This window comes from Gadus chalcogrammus, chromosome 18 (assembly GCF_026213295.1).
Source record: "Gadus chalcogrammus isolate NIFS_2021 chromosome 18, NIFS_Gcha_1.0, whole genome shotgun sequence".
NCBI classification, from domain to species: Eukaryota; Metazoa; Chordata; class Actinopteri; order Gadiformes; family Gadidae; genus Gadus; species Gadus chalcogrammus.
Window position 1 is genome coordinate 1,611,141 of NC_079429.1, and position 21,254 is coordinate 1,632,394.

The window sequence follows — 21,254 nt, forward strand, 5'->3', positions numbered from 1 at the left end:
GGTGACGGAGGTTTCCTAACAGCGGCTAGTCTCTGGTCCCGGGCCCAGGTTCCAGGTTCCAGGTTCCAGGTTCCAGGTTCCAGGTTCCAGGTTCTCAGGTTCTTCTCGGTTCCAGACTCCCTCGGTGTGTTCGGGTCGTGGGTCTTCTATGAGCGGTGCCACAAAGTGCCATGGAAAAAATAAAAAGACCCGGCCCGCTTCTTCAACGCATGGCTTCTCCTTCCCCAGAGCTCCTCGTCCCCCCGGGGGGGTAGGGGATCCAGAAGGTGAGCCGACGGAGGAGCTGTCCCGGCTGGGGGGTGGTGGCAGCCGATGGGGGTGGGTGGGGGTAGGGAAGGGAAGAGGTTCGGTTTGACGCTGGAATCCTCAACACAGGGGTTGGAATAGCTGAAAGGGAGAGCAAACAGCCCATCACAACACAGCTTTGATGGGAGTGTTTCTACGGCAACAGATGAGGAGAGCGGGTCAACTAGGGGACCAAAGAAACACCCGTGCGTTTTGGTTAACCCAGGCCCTCAAGAACCAAGATGGAGGTTGGAAGCATTCTGCATGTGATGATATAGGACAGTAGGCCTACATGTGCAAACATGTAACGTGATAGTATGTGTGAGAATATGTAACGTGATAGTATGTGTGAGAATATGTAACGTGATAGTATGTGTGAGAATATGTAATGTGATAGTATGTATACACTTTAGGTTATCCAGTATGATAGTATGGCTGCATGTGATAATAATCCAGATTGATAGCAGGTATTCATGTGACCGTTCATGTGACAGCTGTGTGATAAGCCTACATGTGGTTATATACACTGTATTTAGGCGAGCATGTGATACCGTCTATAGTGTGACGTTAGACTATATAAGAGGACAGTAGGGCTTCGTGCGGCGCTTTACTAAGACCACTCGGGGATATCTGCATTGAAAATGTTGGCCTACATAGAATAAAGGGTATGTATACATATTTATTTATTTATATTTGTGATCGGCACATGACGTCATAGCGTCATGTGACGCTAGGGTGAACCATGAGGTGCCTGGGCATCTCTTTTGCAGGCTCTGTGTGTGTGTGTGTGTGTGTGTGTGTGTGTGTGTGTGTGTGTGTGTGTGTGTGTGTGTGTGTGTGTGTGTGTGTGTGTGTGTGTGTTCGTGTCTCTGTTGGTTTATGTGCATCTCTATGGCACTGTCCGTGTGTGTGCATCAGCACATCATGAGTACACACAGACGTGTGTGCTTGCGAGAGAGAGAGAGAGAGAGAGAGAGAGAGAGAGAGAGAGAGAGAGAGAGAGAGAGAGAGAGAGAGAGAGAACCAATGTAGCTATAAAAAGATTTTTAAACATTTGACATCCGGCAGTATTTGAAATGGCGTAGCTGAACGTCTCAGAGCAACGAGCACTAGGCGCACCGCTGTGATCAATAAGTAATAATCCTACAGGAGAGACCGCGAGACGAGATGACAGCTCGAGAGATTCCGAGGCTCGAGTGCTCCTCACACACACACACACACACACACACACACACACACACACACACACACACACACACACACACACACACACACACACACACACACACACACACACACAAACACACACACACACACACACTTTCACACACTCACGCACACGCGTGTGCTCGTGCACGCGCGGCGCGGTACACCCGTCGTGCTATAGTAGATCTTTCTATGAATCCAGATCCTAAGATGTGAGCTCTGATGATGTGAGGCTCGCGCCGGGGAGCGGTAATAGCGGGTCCGGATGAGAGTATTCTGGGATGGATCTGCTGAGGCTGACAGCCAGGCCCAGATGTTCCACTATACAGCCAATCACACACACGGCTGCTCCGGCGCGCCGTAAGTCCCAATGTACAGGCGCCGTAGCCCTCACCATACCACCCTAAGCCATACCGTCCTCCAATCTACCATCCTCCACCCTACCACCCTACACCCTACCATCCTCCCCGTGCAGGTACGACGGTGGAGCGCGCCCTCAATACATCGCGCTGTATCGCTGAGGTGCACGTTAAACCGTGACATTATTATCCATTTAAATAGCCTTTTATTCTCACACACACACACACACACACACACACACACACACACACACACACACACACACACACACACACACACACACACACACACACACACACACACCATGCACGCGCCTGCACGCACGCACGAGACTGTTCTGTTTGCAGCCCGCTCCGTGCATATTTGACGCCTAATTCCGTTCAGAGGAAACGATGCTGCATGGCGGAGGGCGCGAGGGGTCCATCCCTTACCTCGGTCATCCACGCGCGGAGCCCATCCCGTCCCTCCGTGTTTACCGGGAGATATTCCGGTGCTGTGTCCGCTCCCCTCGAGCCGAGCCGCCTATGTGTTTTCTCTCCTCTTCCTCCCCTCCGAAGCCTCTTCTTAAAGGAACACTCTCTCCTCTCGCGACGCGCACCGATCTCTCTACTCCGTGATTTACACGCACGCTCACTCGCACGCACGCACGCGCATACCCACACACAGACACACAGCTACACACTCACACATGAACAAACACACACTCACACACGGGTGCAGGGCAATCATACAATTGATTTATAATCAAGCGCGTGGCCATATGTAGAATTGGTAACATTTAGTTAAAGGTGCGGATCACGTGACAGGCAGCTTTGTCGACTCTGAGCTTTATTATAATAGACGGTCCCGCTTTGTCTCCATCACTGGGAGTTGAAGATGTATGACGTCATCGAGCTCGGGTTAGACCTTCTTGACAAGTCATCATAAATGAACATTTACATGACAAAGTCCACGGGAGGAAAATGGGGGGAAAACACTTCTGAACGATGTAGGAAACGGACTCGGTGACACATTGGCCCACAACAGATGGAGACATGATCAGGTATAATCAAACTTGTAATCATTCATTAGCCGCTGTGCATGACGTCATTTGTGTGTGTCTGGTCCCTGGATCTCTGCATCCTCACTCCTCTCTGTGGGTCCGGTCCACACAAGGTGCTTCTCGCTTTAAGAGAGCAAGGCTGGAACAGATGATGTAATGTGTTCTCAGACAATGATGTCATGCACTGAGACACGGGGAGCATTTAAAGTGACAAAGGCTTTTTTTTTTACCGGAACCGGGCAAGCGAGGGTTAATGACAGTCTTCTGCACGAGCTACGAGAGAGGACGGTCCCGAATTATAGACGCAACCCCCTGAAAGCTATAAATATACGTATCACTTATGCGAGAGCTGTAGCAACACATACGCCACGTTTATTAATTAGGACAATCAGGAACACGTTGAGATGTTAGAGATTAAAACATTAACTAATTTGCAACCCAACAGTTAGTCACAACTCAACAGTAACAGTCACAACCCAACAGTAACAGTCAGTCACGGGACGGAATGGACTAATGGTTAAGCACCCCTATACAGTATAGGTTTACCTCCCTGCATGTATAAAATATGTAAGTTTATTTCTCCACACGAGGCATATTTTTTAAATCACCATATATCGCTGACGACAAATAGCAGTACATTATTATTCAAACATTTTCATTGGAATCATTTTTATCTTTCATTTGTTTCCATTTTGATATTCCAAATATCTATTAATGTCCACGTTCTCAAAGTCTTTCTCAGCCGCAGTCTTCCTCTCCTCGTCCCCACCTCCTCCCCCTCACCTCTTCTGTTCTCTTCGGTACTTTAGGTTCACGAGACATTCTCTCTCTCGCTCTCTACAAACTCGTCCGCAGGACGGTCACCCTGGTGTTGCCAAAACCAGCTCCTCTTAACACCGTTGTGACGTCACCAAACCCGGAGTCGCCAGGGATGGCCTCTCTACTGTCACTCAAACTGCTGCTCTTCCTGAACACCCTGGTCTGCTCCTGGTTCCTCTTCCTCCCCTCCTGGCCCTTCTTCCCCTCGTCTTGGTCCCTCTTCACGGCCTCCTGCTCCCTCTTCACCTCCTCCAAGATCACTACCTCCTCTGAGGCCTTCGTCACTCCCCCTGGTTCATCCCCAAGTCGGGGGGCCTCTTCCTCCTTCCCCTTCTCTGCCCCATCTCCCCTCCCCTCCCCTTTGAGGTGGTGGAGGACGTCCTGCTGGGAGGAGGAGGAGGAGGTGGAGGAGGAGGAGGTGGAGGAGGAGGAGGAGGAGCAGGAGACCTCTGGCAGGACTTCAGGGGCTAAAGCTTCCAGCTCCTCCTGGATCCTGAGCTCCTCTGGGTCTCCACCTTGTTTGGACAGGGAAGGAGAGCTGCTGAACCAATCAGAAGGTGCCGGAAGGCTGATGCCGTGGAACAGGGCGTCCCACGCCCTCCGAGTGGTACCACTCTGACCCTCGGAGACCGGGACCCCCTCCCCGGGCGGCTCCTCAGAGCTTTCAGCGTCGTTGTTGTTGTTCCGGTCGCTTCGGACATTTTGGTCGCTTCGGTCGTTGACGTCGTTTCCGTTGTGGTCGCCCGGTGTGACGTCCGTGTCCGAGATGCTGACGTCGCACGCGATCTGGTAGAACAGCGCGTGGTTCTCCTTCATCTTCTCCAGGCTGAGGTGGCTGACGTGGGAGGACGAAGAGGAGGAAGAGGAGGAGGAGGTGGCGTCGCCGGCGTCGGACACCGGCTCCTCGGGTTTTTCCGGCCGGCCGGTGATGTCGGCGACCTCCTGGTCACAGAGTGGCTCCGCCCCCTGGCTCTGCAGCGGGATGAACCCCTGCCACTGATTGGTGGAGAGGAACCACTGGGCCCGGCTGGACTGGGACCGGTCGTCTCCACGGCGACGGTCCGGGGAGACCTGGCGCCCGTCCTCCCGCTGGTACCAGGTCACGGAGCTGGAGTGTTTGACGGAGCCGTTCGTACCGCGGCCTGCAGGGGGCGGGAGGCGGCTCCTCGGCTCCGCCTCCTTCTCCTCGGCCGCACCGCCCCGGCGCTCGGCTGACCCGTCGCTATGGCAACGGACCCCTGCACCAGCAAGAGGATGGAGGGATAAAGGCATGAGCTTCATGACCCCGCCCCCCGCCGCCGCCCGTTCATCAGAACTCATTCAGTTCTCTAAGCCCAACCCTGTTCTGTTAGCCTAGCTATGTTCTGTTAGCCTAGCTATGTTCTGTTAGCCTAGCTATGTTCTGTTAGCCTAGCTATGTTCTGTTAGCCTAGCTATGTTCTGTTAGCCTCGCTGTCTTGTCGAAGCCTAGGCTTAGTTTGTTTGCCTAGGTATATTTTGTTTTATGTTTGTTTTAGCCTAACTATATTCTGTAAACTAGCTTTGAACTTTTAGCTTCGCTATTTGCCTTGTGCCTAGCTATATTCTGTTAGCCAAGCTATGTTCTTCTTCTTTTAGCTGAGCTATACAGGAATACAGGAAGCATCCTCATGCACCATGCAATTATTTGTTCGAATTTTCTATGTCTACTTCTGAATCCCATTGCCACTGTTCAGTGTGTCATAGAGAAAGGTTTGAATGCCGAGACCCAGTCACCATGGCAACTGGGAACACGGCGATGTCACAGGAAGTACCTGGCGTCTGGCCGGCCAGCTTCCTGTCATCAGTCAGGAGAGGAACTTCTTTGTCTGACAGGTGAACAGGAGTGGTAGAGCTCTCTCTTACTGCACTGAGAGAGAGAGAGAGAGAGAGAGAGAGAGAGAGAGAGAGAGAGAGAGAGAGAGAGAGAGAGAGATGAGAGAGAGAGGAGATGAGAGAGAGAGAGAGAGAGAGAGAGAGAGAGAGAGAGAGAGAGAGAGAGAGAGAGAAATAGAGGGGAAGGAAGCGAGGGAGGGGAGAGATAGACCGAGATTGAGGACAACATATCAAAATGTGTATTCATTCATTCATTAATTTCACACACACACACACACAGGCACACACATGGACACGCAGACGCACACACAAACACACTCATACACACACACACACACACACACACACACACACACACACACACACACACACACACACACACACACACACACACACACACACACACACACACACATACACAGACCTGCGGACGACCCTCTCTCTGATTCGCTGAACTCGTCTGAGTTTGGCCTCTCTCTGCTCAGGGGTCAAAGCGAGGTCATGAGTCTGGCCGGGGTTCAAAGGTCGGGAGGGCGGGCCTTGAGCCTGTTCAGGAAGTCGTCATAAGGGCATAAAACCTCATTACGAAATCGTATATTCATTTTAATGAACTCAATGTATTTAATTCAGTTGGGAAAGTGGTAATTATTATTTTCAGAACATCGGACTGATAATTAGTCTGGACCAAACCGGGTCTAGACCAAATCGGAGAAAACAAAACCAGCGCACCAGAACCAGGAGGGTCGGGGTCTCACCAGCGTGTCGGCGGTCGGCCCCCCGTCCCGGGCGCCGTCCTCCGTCTGCCGGGGGGGCGACTCCCAGCTCACCACGCGGTGGCGGGCCGGCACGTAGTCCAGCCCCGAGGGGGGCCTGGGGGACGGGCGGGGGTCCGGGATCTGCTCGGGCAGCGGGGGGCTGAGCTCGGGGGGGGGGTCGTCCACGGCCACCCTGCGCGCCACCAGGGAGGAGGGCAGTGTTGCCGTGACGACCCGCGTCACGCGCAGCGGGAACGGCGTCTGGGGGAACGAGGGGGGGGGGGGGGGGTCGGTTACAGTACCTGGAGCCCCCGGGGGCATGACCCTGTACCCCCTCAGACCCACGCTGATCTGGTCCAGGCTGACAAGGGCTATACTGGTCAAGACTAGTTTGTTCTGGTCTAATCTGGTCTGGGCTAGTCTAGACTGGTCTGTTTGGTCTAGTCTAGTTTGGTCTAGTCTCTGTTTTGATTTAGTCTAGTCTCTGTTCTGGTTTAGTCTGGTCTACGGTTCTGTTCCGGTCTAGTCTGGTTTATTGTCTGGTCTGGCCTAGTCTTGTCTTGTCGGATCTGGTCTATTCTGGTCTCTGGTCTTGATTAGTAGGGTCTGGTCTGGCTTGGCTTGTCTAGACTAATCAGGGCTGGTCTGGTTTAGTCTGGTCTCTGGTCCTGTTTAGTAGGGTCTGGTCTGGTCTGGTCGTCTAGTCTAGTCTGGGCTGGTCTAGACACCTCGTCTCTGGGTTCCGAGCTCCGGCTGCGTCGAGGACCGCATGGCATGATGGGAGGTTTCTTCCGGCTGGCCGGCTTCTCCTTGGTCCTCATCTGCTCCTCCTCCCCCATCCTCGCTCCCTGCGAGAGAACATCAATTCACTCTATGAATCATTATGAATAATACAGAATCATTATTAAACGCTATTAATCATTACTCCCAACGATGCAATTATAACACTATGATATTAGTTCCTTGGCCACTACAAAATTCATAATGACGCAAAATTATAATGTTATTAGTGATACAATTAATGAATCAGTTGGGAGGACAACATTGGTGGTTTGGTGTGGCTGTAGGGTTTCTGGAGCTGTACTGATTGGGATGTGGAGGTAGAGACGATGTAAGGTGGGGAAACACTGACACAGATAAAGACGGCAGGCAGAGAGGGTAGCAGACAGCAGTGAGCCTCCACCGCCCCCTGTTGCCTGCAGGTAGTACTGCATCCTGGCCTAGTTGTGTAGGAGATGAGAGACGTGGAGTTTGGCTGCAGAACAAGAGACCTGCTGCTATATGTGGACTTGGGAGGGGGGGTGTGTGGAGCATACCTTGTGTGACGTGATGGTAGGGTCAGGTGTCTGCCTCCACCCCCCCATCGGCCCTGGGAACATAGCAGGAGGGAATGTTCATGTACTCAGGAGTATTCATGGATTCACAATTTCAATGCACTGATTTCAAAGTGTTAATTTATTCACACTATTTATGTATTCACTCTAATTCTATCACAGGGTTCATGGATTCACAATGTTTGTGTATTAACACAGTTAAGTAATAACACTATTTGTGTTTCCGTCTGTTCATGTATTCATCATGGTATTATGGTAGCCTGGTTTTGATTTGCCGCCGAAGCAGTGAAGAATAGAACATCGAAACAAAACCACAAGCCTTGGAAATGTTGGTCAAAACCACAAGGCCGAATACAGATAATGTGTTCTCATCTCAGAGTTTGGCAGTTTTACAGTTGATTTACAAAGAAACTTGAGTGGACGTTTCTGGGTTAGAGTTTCAAATAACCGAACAGTTGGAAAATTCCGCAACAGAAATACATGAAGATAACCGAACCCTGACAGGTTGTGGACTCTCACCTGCTTGGCTCCTCCCATCACCCCGTCCATCAATCCTCTGTTGGGACACACCAAAGAAACACACATATATCAGACACAGGACACAACATTTATCCAACAACATACGCAGTCAATACCACGCAAAACTATACGATGTGAAAAGCATAGTCAATATCTAGATTACACAGTAAAAAAAAAAAAATGCGACATCAACTTCTCTCAAATATAAAATCCACACTCAGTAACACATGGAGGTTGGGGGGGGGGGGGGGGGGGGTTGGCCAGAATAGGCCGCTCTCACCTCATAGGACGGATCTGTCCAGTCGTACTGTGGAGCCCTCATCTGATTGGCTTCCTGCAGTTCCTGAGGTAGAGGTGGGCGGGTCGGGGCCATTAGCTCCGCCCCCTGTAGTGTTAAAGCAGTTATAACAGTCTAGTAATAGTTTAAAGAAACAAGACGATAACCCAAAATGGCAGGTCAAACACATAAGACATAGCACAACAACATCAACAACAACAACAACAACAACAACACAAGTGAAGAGGGTCCCGTCCTACCATGTGAGCTGTGCTCTGCAGGGTCTGTGACGGAGAAGGGGGCGAGGTTGAGTGTGTGTGATGGTCTCTCACCGCGGGGGGCACTGGAACAGCAGTTAATTAAGTATTAACATCGGCATTGCTACTAGAACAAACTAATGATCAGTCGACAATACGTATTATGTAGCAATATCACAAGATTTACATCATAACGAACGCATACACACACACACACACTCTGCTGGTATGTGCAGATGACATGAAGTACATGATTGGTTTGTCACCTGCGTCATCATCAATTGGAGGCAGCATGGTTGTGTGTGTGTGTGTGTGTGTGTGTGTGTGTGTGTGTGTGTGTGTGTGTGTGTGTGTGTGTGTGTGTGTGTGTGTGTGTGTGTGTGTGTGTGTGTGTGTGTGTGTGTGTGTGTGTGCACCTAGTGTGTGTAGTCTCAGCAGTGCAGAATGGTGGTCCCGGTTGGGTTTCAGAGCAGACAGGACGTCCTCCATCATCCAGAGGTCCCTCTGAGCCTGGGACTGATGCTACACACACACACACACACACACACACACACACACACACACACACACACACACACACACACACACACACACACACACACACACACACACACACACACACAATACAGATAATAAACACGCATTATATACACACCTTACAGACAATATACAGACAATATACACACATTATATAAACATATACACACTATATACACACAATATAGACAATATACACACTTTATATACACACTATACACACAATACAGACAATGAACACACATTCATTAAAAGATAGAGAATGTTATTGTGTTTTATTGGCACCAATATATAATGTGTTCTGTAGTTCTGTTACCTGAGGAGATCCAAAGTCTGTGATGTGCTGCAGGTGAGATCTGATGATTGACAGCTCACTCTCCATCCTCTCGTACTGAGCCCACACCCTCTCCATCTCCTACACGCACACACACACACGCACACGCACAAACACACACACGCACATTAACGTACACTCTCTCCAACCTCAAACACACGGAGGCCATTCAGGTCCTCACAGCCTACCAGAGAAACGTCACACATCCTGGCGCGGATAGTGACCAGCTCGTCCTGCAGCAAGGCCTTCTGGGAAAGGGCCGCATCCTGGGTCCTCCACTCCTCCAGCGGCATCCTGCTGGTCTCCACGGCAACCTGCATCCTGCCCATCTCCATGGCAACCTGGACACTGTCCTGCAACACGGCCACAGAGATCTGAGAGGACACGAAAGCTCTTTATCGCCTGTCGACAGGTTATCAACACTCTGTTAAACTGTTAGAAACACAACCAGAGATCCCATGTTACCGCCATGTTACCACCATGTTACCACGGTAACAACATGTTAGTAAACGGTTCATAATGCCGTGTTCTTTGGAAAAGGTACTCGAATCAGGGTCGCTTGTATCTCACTTTATTGGGTTAAGGTTTGGACTAGTCTCTATGAAGCAAAAGGAGGGGAATTGTATAGGCACGCGTGGAGATACACTCAGGGTGCACTCACACTAGGCCATCTGGCCGTGGCCGTGGCCGTTTTCACACCTAACCGTGCTCAAACTGCCAGTGTGAGTGTGGCCAGACTGGCCAGGCCAACTTGGCCACTTGGGAGAGGTGTGCTGCTACGGTACGGGCCGCCACGGTACAGATGCTAATGAGCCGACACGCGCACACGCACGGCTACGCAACCTGAGCTGGATGACGTATAGTCCATGCGACGACCATGGACATAATAAAGGCGACGAGCCTTCTTTCCCATTAAACGGTAAACATGGCGTCAAGCGGTTGAACTAGTGGGTGTGAACTAGAGTGGGCTCTATCTGAGAACGGCTCCAAATAAGCAGCAGACTCAGCAAAGTGCGAACTGTGTTCTCTTTGTTGCTGTCCATTGTTGATAAAACTTTGACTGGCGGCAGACTTTATTATGGTCCATGCAGCGGACGTTTGGTGACGACGTGTTACGAAGTGATGACGTTTGTAGAATAGCCAACTGTGGCCAGGCCACAGTTGCGACGGCCAACGGCCACGGCCAGAAGGCCTAGTGTGAGTTCAGGCCAGAGAACAATGGGGCCAGTTGAGCACGGTTAGGGGTGAAAACGGCCAACAGCCACGGCCAGGTAGCCTAGTGTGAGTACACCCTTAGTAGGGCATCTGATGGATGCGTACCTGGAGCGCTCTAGCCCCCTGGCCTATGTGCTGTGACTTTAATACTGGGCAGGCGTGGACTCAGTTATGTGCTCCTATTGGCTAAGCATGGTGCTGAACTCCCGCCCCCTGGTACCCGTATGTGTACTCTATGCTGCTCTCTTGTGGCTATGTGCGGGAATTACACTTTTTTTTGTGGCCTTGAGCGTCTGGGTCTCTCGGACATCTTGACCGCTCATATCTCTAGAATTGACGCATGATGAATGGCCTCCTGTATGAGCTGGACGCCTCCTTAGGCTCAGGATCCCTCCTTAGCGTGAGAAAGAAGCCTCTTTAATTGGTAAGGGCACATGTGGCCTGTTGGTATGAATGTGTGAATTATGTCACAATAACAGACTAAGAGATCTGAGCGTACAGGAGGGTTCTTTATCACATGATACCACGTTAATAACATGTTATGAAACTTTTAAAAACACAACAAGAGATCAGCGTGTACACAAGAGCTCTTTATCACATATAACCATGTTAATAACATGTTAATCAACAGTTTATAACAGAAACAGAGATCTGAGAGGAAATCCCTTGTTAACTCTTTATCGCTTGTTAGCATGCTATTTCCCTTTTTATCAACATGTGAGCAGGTTATCAACCAGTCAGGTCTCAGACTGGGACTAACCTTGTCCACCTGCAGCTGAGCCAGCTCCATGGACAGAGCCTGCAGCAGCTTGTCACACCCACACAACCTGGTCAGAACAGCCTGCAGACACACACAGAGCTATTTGTAGACCGAAACGCTATTTGGAAGACACGGTGTTAGTGTTATTTTGATACATGGTGCTGTTTGTTTTTCTTCTTTTTTTATGCATCCATGGCAGATTTTTGCTAATCGTCTGATTGATTTTTTTAACTCACGTCTGCGTCAGTCTCCAGTGGGCGGAGGGGCGGAGTGTCTCTCATTTCCGGCTTCACAGCCTGAAAAACAGTGCAAGTATATTTATGCAGAATTAGTCCAAAGGTACTTTTGTGTAATCTAGTACAAATGTATTTTATGTAAAACGTGTACTGTTGACTTTGAAGTATGCATAAGATGTGGTGACACAACCAGAGAGAGCAGAGCCAGAGAGCAGACACGAAGAGGAGAGCAACCCTCGCTACCGTTGTCGTGGGAACCACACACACGGACACATGGTTGCCGTGGTGATGGTGGTGATGGTGATGGGTGGGGTGGGGGACGTGTCCAAGTCGGGTCGTCCGCGGCAACGGGGGGAGGGCCTCCGGGAAACCCCCCGTGGAGTGAGACTGAGGAGAGAGAAAGGAATGCTGCAACAATCCTCTAATTCTACTGTAGTTCTACTGTAATTCTACAGTAATTCTACTGTAATTCTACTGCAATTCTACTGCAATTCTACTGTAATTCTACTGTAATACTACTGTGTTTACACCTATATATATCCCGATGTTTTACTCCTACTTTAACTCCTACCTCGTTTAATTGACAGTGTATATTCTTAAATGAATAGTGTGTTGACCGATTGAGGAGACGGAAAAGCAGTTCAACTGATCATACGTTACCTTTGCTAGCGTCCTCCGTCCGGTGGAACCGTGGTGGACAGAACCGTATGTCGCTACGGGCTACACACACACACACACACACACACACACACACACACACACACACACACACACACACACACACACACACACACACACACACACACACACACACACACACACACACACACACACAAACACACACACACACACACAATCAAAAACTGGTATTATAACAGAAGTAAAGGTATTACTAGCATTGTATTTGCCTTGGTGAGATTAGTATGATAGTATTACTTGTGTTGTGTTGACCTGGTTGAGGTCTCTTGTAGTTAGTATTAGTAATGTTAATAGTAGTATGAGGTTAGTATGAATAGTATCGCAAGTATTGTATTTACCTGGTTGGCCAGTACTGTTGTTGGGGGACTGAGGTCTTATTTAGTTAGTATTCGTAGTAGTTTTTTAATTTGAGTAGTATTAGTATGTACAGTAGTGACAGTATGAGTAGTATTACTAGTGTTCCATCTACCTTGTTGAGCCATCTCTCCAGGACGGGGGTGGGGGGGTGTGGTCTGAACTGGTGTTTGGGGGAGGGGGGGGTGTAGAAGAGGGGCTGCGGGGTCACGAAGGGGTCGTTCTGGGGCCGGATGTCCACCCTTCCCACTGGAGTGTGAGGTCGCGACCCCAGCTGACCTCTAGGGGTCAAGGATCCTCCGCAGGAGGCGGAGTCTTCCAGACCACAGCGGTCCCTGCTGGGGGAGGGGCTGAGGGGGAGGAGACACGCAAAAATTATAGAGAACCGAACGTTACATCTGAAATACAGAGTAGTATGTGTTAATAATAAAGTAACTTAAAATAACTTTCAATGTACATCAGCTGTATCGTTATAATTGTTTCAGTATTTCTGTATTTTTCTTGTTTTCTTCTGTATGGATATATTTTATTATTATTTATATTTTATATGTTTTTAGCGTGTGACAGTACCTCGGTCGTCTCGCCCGCTGCTCTGCGTGGGGGTGCGGGCCCCGCGCCCCCGTTAGGTGGCTGGGTTCGCTCAACGTTCGGCTGACGTATCGCGGCTTCTGGAGAAAACATTCTCCCTCGGAGGACGGGCTGGCCACCGACTCACTGCTGCCCCCTAGCTGAGAGAAGTCCTGGTAACTGCAGCAGCGTCTAAAGTCACAGATATAAGGCACGGTACTGTTACAATGCTGTTGACGTAATGGTGAAATGCTATTTAAAGGCTGTTCAATTTTATTACTATCGAATTACTACCAAAACTGTTACAATACTGCTAAAATAATGTTAAATATGTTGAAAAACTGTTAAATCTGTGTTACAATATTAATTTGGTGGTTTGTGTTAGTGTGTGTCTGGTGGTGTTTTGGATATTTTTTTAGTGTGTGTTTAGTGTGTGTTGGTGTGTAGTGTGTTTGCTCTGTTTGGTGGATGTAGCTGTTGATGTATGTTGTCTGCAGTTGTTTGGTCTTTGGTGGTGTGTGTTTGCTCTAATATTGGTGTGTGTTTGTGTATATTTTCTGTGTGCGTTCGGTGCATTTTGGGTGTGTGTGTGTTAGGTGTTTATTTGCTGTGTGTGTGGTATAGGCCTGGTGTATGGCTGGTATATGTGTTGGTTATATATTTGGTGTGTGTGATTGTTTAGTATATTTGCTGTATGTCTGGTGTGTGTCTTTGGTTATTTGTTTCATGTGCCTGCTGTGTGTGTGTTTGGTGCATACGCATCGAGAGTGCGTTCGGTTCGGGCTCGGGTCGAGCCGTGCCAGGTGGTTGCTGGTTCCACACCTGTTGAGCGTGCCCTCCTGCTCCATCGCGGCGGCCTGGCCCAGAGCTCGGACCCAGCCCAGCATGTCCTCCTGGGTGTCTGCGCTGAAGTAGTACGAGCGCATGCCCTGGTGCACCACCTGGCCCCCGGCACAGCCACAACAGCACTGTTCATTACTGGAGCTCCATTATGCTCCTCAGTAAAACTCTCATATTTAGTGTTTATTAGAGCTCTTTATTATTTCGTATTTGTTATTAAAATGTATGTTCTTAAATCCTCATTTAAAAGTTAATTATTTCGGTTTTTTTGTTTACTTTATTAAAAATAGTATTGATCCTTTATTATTAAACACAATATTATCTAGCCTTTAATAAAAAAACGGTATTATTTAGTCTTAATTAACACTTCATTATTCTGTACTTAAAACTTAATCAATTAGTCTTCATTAATTAATCTTATCAGCCAGGCAGGTTACAGCCAAAGAGTGAGTCAAAGGTTGAAGAAGAGCACCTTGAATGTATACTTCCTGTTCTTGCATTCCCTCGTTGAGCAGAACAGGATGTTGTAGCTGGGTAGAGGAATACTGCCCAGCACACACTCCTCTCTGCTGTCTGCAAGAAAACACACACAAAACTCACAGAACTCAGTCAAATCACCCAGATGTGTGCTGCTGACAAAGTCGTTTTTTCCAGTACTGTTGACTAAAGCAATTTTTCAGCATGCTGGTTCACAAGTGTGCTATTCTGACAGCATGATGGTTAACTAGTGCGCTAGAATGACAGTATGCTAGTCTGGTAGGTTGGCAGCGAGTGTGATAGTACACTTGTGTGCTAGAATGACAGTACAGTAGTATGATAGTAGAGTATACTAGTGTGATAATAGGCTCGTGTGATAGCATGCTAGCACTACTGTCGGCTGGAGTGTGTGCGCTGTGGGCTAACTTACCTTTATAGTAGAACAAACAGTAGTTTGACAGCACAAACCATCTCCTCTTCCACAGTTTCAACCCTGCACTGTCCTTTATAACACAAGCAGAATGTCAAAATTGTCAGAATCATACAGTTAACGCAGCTAAAGACATATGGGTTAAATCATTCAATGTTTTCAAATTATATTTAAACTGTTGGCGCAAGATAACAGAAGGTCAAATAAGAAAATAGGTTTTTGCCGGAGGTAGGAAGTGTGCTGGAGGTTGGAGGTGTGTGTGTGTGTGTGTGTGTGTGTGTGTGTGTGTGTGTGTGTGTGTGTGTGTGTGTTTGTCCGTGTAGGAAGAAGTTTTGTGGGAGAGGTAGGAGGTATGTACGTGTAGGAGGTCGAAGCCATGTAGGAGGTGTGTGTGTGAGAAGTCGTTTTTTTGTTGTTTTTTTGTTGTTTTTTTACGTAGGAGGTGTGTGTGTGTGTGTGTGTGTGTGTGTGTGTGTGTGTGTGTGTGTGTGTGTGTGTGTGTGTGTGTGTGTGTGTGTGTGTGTGTGTGTGTGTAGGAGCTGAGGCACCTTCTTGTTGAGCCAGCCTCTGATGACCACTGGGCAGTTGGGGTCTCTTCTCGCCGACCGGTACCTCTTCCCAAACGACTGGAGCTTCTCACCTCCCCCGGACTGCAGGGAAACCATGACAACCGTCAACATCACCGTCACTTTGACAATCATCATCATCATCATCATCATCATCATCATCATCGTCATCATCGTCATCATCATCATCACCATCACATAACAACATTCTTCATCACCATCATCATCCTCATCATCATCACCATCATGTTTTCCATGCAGCACATGCTTGTGTGAGCATGCGGTCATAGAGGGGCGTGTGGCGACAGGTGTAAGCCATACATGATGACACATGACTCTGGCCTCCGCTGGCAGGGCTACGCAGACACAATGACATCATATGAAGCAATGCAAGCAAGCTAACAAACTTTGTGGACGGGCAGGGAGGAGACGGTGGCCATGCTGGAGGCTTGGCTTACTCTGTCCTGGTCGTCCATCCTGGAGGAGGAGGGAGGAGGAAGAGAGGAGGAAGAGAGGAGGAGGGGAGAGGAGGAGGGGAGAGGGGAGGAGGGGAGGAGAGGGGAGAGGAGGAGGGGAGGAGGAGAGAGGAGGAAGAGAGGAGAGGGGAGGAGAGGGGAGAGGAGGGGAGAGGAGGGGAGAGGAGGAGGGGAGAGGAGGGGAGAGGAGAGGGGAGGAGGGGAGGAGAGAGGAGGAGGGGAGAGGAGAGAGGAGGAGGGGAGAGGAGGAGAGAGGAGGAGAGAGGAGAGAGGAGGAGGGGAGAGGAGGAGAGAGGAGGAGGCAGGAGGAAGAGAGGAGGAGAGAGGAGACGGGAGGAGGGAGGAGAAAGAGGAAAGGAGAGGAGGAGAGAGTAGAGGGGGAGAGAGTAGGAAGAGGTGGGGAGAAGAGGAAAAGGAGGAGGCGAAGAGAGGGCAGTAGAGGAGAGTGGAGGCGAGAAAGAGGGGGAGAGGAGGGGGAGAGGAGGGGGAGAGGAGGGGGAGAGGAGGGGGAGAGGAGGGGGAGAGGAGAAAAGAGGAAAACAAAATAATTAGAGAATAGTGCAAGATCGTTTTTCAAATGAGTGCAGTGATATATGAGGTATAGGTGAGATAATGCTGAGATATTGCTGAGGTAGAGAAAAGATAGCAGAGATATGACCCCATTAGACTTAGTTGGACCAACAACACAACCAGGTGACATATGGCCTCCCCCCCCCCCCCCCCTCTTCTTGCTCCTCTCCTCTCCCTCCCCCCTCATGTCCTCTCCACTCCTCACCTCTCCCCTCCCCTCTCCTCCTCCCTTATCTCCTCCCCCTCCCTCTCTCCTCATCCCCTATCTCCTCCTCCCCTCTCCCCTCCTCATCCTCCCTCCTCATCTCCTCTCCTCCTCTCCTTCTCTGCGTTCTATTCTCGGCCGCTCTCTCTCTCCCCCCCCCGCTGTGTCATGTGGCAGGTGACAGCTGCATCGCCGTGGTAACAGGCGGGGAGTGTGTGAAAGCCAACCTGGCACCCGCACAGGAATGAGAGACATGCTAGGGGCGCGGCCAGCGGGCAGGGGGCGTGTCTGTGCAACGTAGGGGGCGGGACCATGAGATAGGGGGAGGGCCTTGGACATGTGGGAGGAAGGGTAGAGGAATTCACTGTGACTCTCTGAGACCGTGGGACCAACCATGCCCCCCCCTCCACCCCCCCCCCCACCAAACATAACTTCACCTCAGCGTCTTCCATTTTGAACACCTAGGCCACTCTAATATGGATATTGGTGCTAAGTGATGGTTGTATTATATCAGGTGAGAGGAAGGGATTCGTTGGCAAGATGTCTGGTGTTAATGAAGCCGACCACAACACCAGGAAAGCTTGGGAAGCGCTGTTCTAACACATTGAAACAAACTAAACAATCGAACAACCGAACAGGGCTATGGGCAGCCCGGTGAGGGGAAAGTACGACAAGGATGGTTCAAAAAGTTATTTTTTGACAAGAATTACAACTGGACTCATTTTGTAACAGAACGCGCATGCGCAGCACAAAAGACGCACAGTCCAATGAGACATAACGCCATTAGCTACGGGGAAAAGCATCTAAAATCATGAAAATCATTTTAGAATCTATTCATAAGATACCTTCCCCACATTAATTTGCCAGCATTACCAATCTGCAAGTTTCTCTTTTACAACAACACACTTAGCCTATACACCAAACAATCTAACACCCTTTACATGCAAAGAAACAATAATGTGTGATACCGGGTTACACACTTAACAATGTCACATACTTCCCCTACACACATAACAATCTAACGCATTCTACCTACACACTTGACAGTGTAGAAGGCTACACAATCCAGCGCACGTTCCTCCCGACATGAAATAAACATGAAGACAGTGGAGACCTCCAGAGGAGCCTTTGTGTGGACGTTCTCCCACACAGGAGCCAGCGAGCGAGAGATGTTGTGATGACGCAGGCCAACCACCCGACCCCATGATCAGCGCTCCTCACCTCCATCTGCTCCTGCACCCCCCCCCAAGCACCCCGGCCCCCCCCAAGCCCCCCGGGACACAGAACAACAGAAGAACACAGCCGCCGCCGCGACCTTCTGGCCCACAAGTGGTCTGTGGGTGGAGGGAAGTATTTGGAGAATCCTGCTGATTCGTGGGGTCACGGTGTGTGTGGGCAGAGGATTTAACATGCTAGGGACGCGTGGAGGGCGGATGAACGCCAGCTCTGTCCTCCGTGCACACAGGGCGCTTTGTGGCGGTCTGGAGGTTCACACCAAACTAGCATGTAGAGCACCTCCCGGAACACAGGGATGCTAATTGTCGCTACCACAACATTAGCATCCACAGAGCTCCTCGCGGAGTCGCCACATCAACAGAGTGTTTAACCCCCCCTAGTGATGACATGAACACAGCTTAGAGATATAGATGAGATATGGTATTGATATTTACATCTAACACACTTTTTAATGGTGATGCTGAATATGTTTTTTGAAACATCAAACTTTGTGGTTGTTTTTCTGGTATTATTGGGAGTTGCTAGTGTTAAAATATATACAGAATAGATAAATGCTTTCCAAACTGTTCAACTTTTCTATGGATTAACAACAACGTTACAACTCAACTAAGTGCATTGTAGACTAGGAGAGCTACATTATCACAAATCATACATCTGAGAAGTTCTCAAGTCAGTTCTTGATGTTCAGCTCATAGAATAGATTTTGGGGAGGTATTTGCTATACAGATAGACAAGAAGAGACATATATGAGATATATCTTCTATAATATGATTAGATGAGAGATAGATGACATAAATGCATGAGGTATAGCTTTTTTCATATAGACAAGCTATAGGTGAGCTAGATCAATATCTGAAAATATAACTGAGATGTAGCAGATATATGGGTCAGACATTTACGTTGGAAAGAAACATAAGATATAGCTAGTAGAAGTGCTGAACTCATTGCAGATAAAGAGCATGCTAATTCAACAATAAAACAAAGGACTGTGTGAACAAAGACCTCATCAACAGATTCATCTCAACCCAAGCAGACTGTGCAACAGTAATCAATAGCATTACAGTAACAATAATACACAGAAGGAAAGTGATACAATCTGAAGTTTATTCTGATAAACTTCTGATTCTTTTTATCGAAATGTGTTACCTGTACTACCTGAATCTCTTTATCTTCTTATATTTCCTACAAATGAGCCATTTAAGTGAACTAGTGTGTAGGCCGAGTAATGTCATAGGTAGACCAACACCCATATACTGTAAGTGATCTAGTGTGTAGTGTAATGTCATAGGTAGAGCAGGAGCCATTTCAATGAACTAGTGTCTAGTGGTGTATAAAGGTATATGTAGACCAAGAACCATATAAGTAATCTAGTGTGTAGGGTAATGCACAGGTAGACATTTATAGGTAGGAGCCGTATCACGGTACCTTGGTTGGCTGTCGGTTCCCTCTCAGCTTCTTCCTCTCAGCCCGACCCGATTCGGCTGCCGTCCCCCTGGGAGCACCGTGCTGTCTGTCCCTGGGACACACCAGCCTGCTCCCCGTCCTCCCCGTCCGGTCTGTCCGTCTGTCTGTCCTCCGGCCCGCTGCTCCGAGAGACCAGCTGTCCTGTCGTCGTTGACACCGGTTGTCTTGGAGACAGCAGTTCTTTTAACCCTGTCCGTCCGACTGTCAAACTTCCTGCCCCAGCTGAACACTGGCAACACTTTGACGCTCTCCTCTCTTGCTCCCTCCCTCCCCCGTTGGTCGAGCTCCCTCCCTCTCTCTCTCCACTCTCTCTCTCTCTCTCTCTCTCTCTCTCTCTCTCCACTCTCTCTCTCTCCCTCTCTCTCTCTCTCCCCTTCTCTTCTGTAGTGCTCTCTCTACCTCTCGTAGAACAGTACAGTCCCTGTGTCGCCTCTCTCTCTCGCTGTCTGCAGAGCGTGGGATATTATTTTTCCGGAGAAAGATGTTCCCTCCTCACCCTCTCACCCTCCTCTTCCTCCTCACCCTCCTCACCCTTCTCAACCTCCTCACCCTCCTCACCCAGACAGAAGCTGTGTTGTCATGAACACAGGAAGATTAACACTGGCGCGAGACATAGCAACGTTTCTGAAAATTCGTTCAAACCCAATACTCAAAATACACAAATAGTCCTTGTTGTTCCCTGAAGCTGCTGCTGCCGGAGAAAGGGATGTCTTTAAGACACACCGAGAGGAGGCTTCCCATCGGGCAGGAAAGAGAAGCCAGACTACTACTTCCAAAGTAGTGATAGCTACCCGCCAGACTAGTGTGTGTGTGTGTGTGTGTGTGTGTGTGTGTGTGTGTGTGTGTGTGTGTGTGTGTGTGTGTGTGTGTGTGTGTGTGTATTACTGTTCAGAGATACCAGTGGTATTATTAGCACAGCCAGTGAGATAGGACAGAAGGGAGTGGGACTCAGGCTGAGATATGTATGTATCCTCCATCGACCTGCTCCCATTCCCACCAACAGACCCTCTTAAGACCGGTCCAGGTTGAGGGCTGAGGGTCTATGGTCTAGGGAGAGTGGAGGGTCTGGAACCAGGTGGTTCCCTAGGGACCCTATACTTAGCAGAGCACATGTCTCAGTTATTTCCTTCGACTGCCAGGTCGTGACCTCCGGCACCCCGGATGAGCTCCACTCACAGGGGGCAAAGCACTTCACGAACCTCCCTCCCTCCTTCCCTCCCTGTTCCCTCCCCTCCTCCCTCCTTACCCCACACGCTGCCGGGTCAAGCTCAACGAGCCAATCAGCTGTGGAGGCTGACAGGTGCGTGGCTACTATATCCTCTCATGTTACAGACTCCCAGCCCCAGAGCCCCGTGCCACTAGATGCCCAGGAATGGGGACCCCAGGGGATCATGGGGGATGTAGTTGGGTACCCTTCCTGCCCTGTGATGCTTCATCCTTGCAGCAGAGGGCGCCACTGTCCAGCAGGAAACAAGCGGGAGGATTGAGACGGTGGAGAGGGGGTGAACTGACCTGGTCGCACCGCACCAGGGTTGTCAAGGCAACGCACACGCTGATGGCTACAGGGGTGGGCGTGGCCT

At 49.5% G+C, this 21,254-nt stretch overlaps 1 protein-coding gene across 5 annotated transcripts; it reads right to left on the reverse strand.

The window, feature by feature from the left end:
* Positions 1 to 353: 353 nt before the first annotated feature.
* si:ch211-234p6.5 (pleckstrin homology domain-containing family A member 4) lies at positions 354 to 19,991 on the reverse strand. 5 transcript variants are annotated; one of them, XM_056577512.1, is made up of 25 exons: positions 19,636 to 19,991; positions 16,131 to 16,200; positions 15,706 to 15,807; positions 15,158 to 15,230; positions 14,723 to 14,823; positions 14,233 to 14,351; positions 13,414 to 13,602; positions 12,959 to 13,193; positions 12,451 to 12,510; positions 12,034 to 12,177; positions 11,791 to 11,850; positions 11,555 to 11,635; positions 9,768 to 9,953; positions 9,562 to 9,660; positions 9,125 to 9,230; positions 8,712 to 8,794; positions 8,455 to 8,517; positions 8,175 to 8,211; positions 7,638 to 7,690; positions 7,050 to 7,169; positions 6,322 to 6,582; positions 5,991 to 6,112; positions 5,506 to 5,600; positions 2,283 to 4,950; positions 354 to 387 (listed from the first exon to the last, which is right to left on the reverse strand). In XM_056577512.1, the coding sequence occupies exons 2-24, from the start codon at positions 16,197 to 16,199 to the stop codon at positions 3,731 to 3,733; spliced, it is 3,678 nt and encodes a 1,225-aa protein (XP_056433487.1). In that variant the 5' UTR covers position 16,200; positions 19,636 to 19,991; the 3' UTR covers positions 354 to 387; positions 2,283 to 3,730. The 5 variants fall into 5 exon arrangements, with proteins under 5 accessions (XP_056433487.1, XP_056433488.1, XP_056433486.1 ...); XM_056577513.1 differs by having other exon boundaries at positions 8,455 to 8,559; positions 16,182 to 16,200; positions 19,636 to 19,990; XM_056577511.1 differs by having other exon boundaries at positions 8,455 to 8,559; positions 9,768 to 9,932; positions 19,636 to 19,990.
* Between the last annotated feature and the right edge of the window lie 1,263 nt (positions 19,992 to 21,254).

Bases quoted from the DNA above. Each gene is read 5' to 3' on its own strand.
- si:ch211-234p6.5 (XM_056577509.1), bottom strand. From the start codon at position 16,199: ATGGACGACCAGGACAGAGTAAGCCAAGCCTCCAGCATGGCCACCGTC. The intron at 13,603-14,232 runs GTGTGGAACCAG...CTGTGACTTTAG, and splicing joins CAGGAGGGCACGCTCAACAG to ACGCTGCTGCAGTTACCAGG. The intron at 5,601-5,990 runs GTCTGTGTATGT...TCTCTCTCTCAG, and splicing joins AGAGAGAGGGTCGTCCGCAG to TGCAGTAAGAGAGAGCTCTA.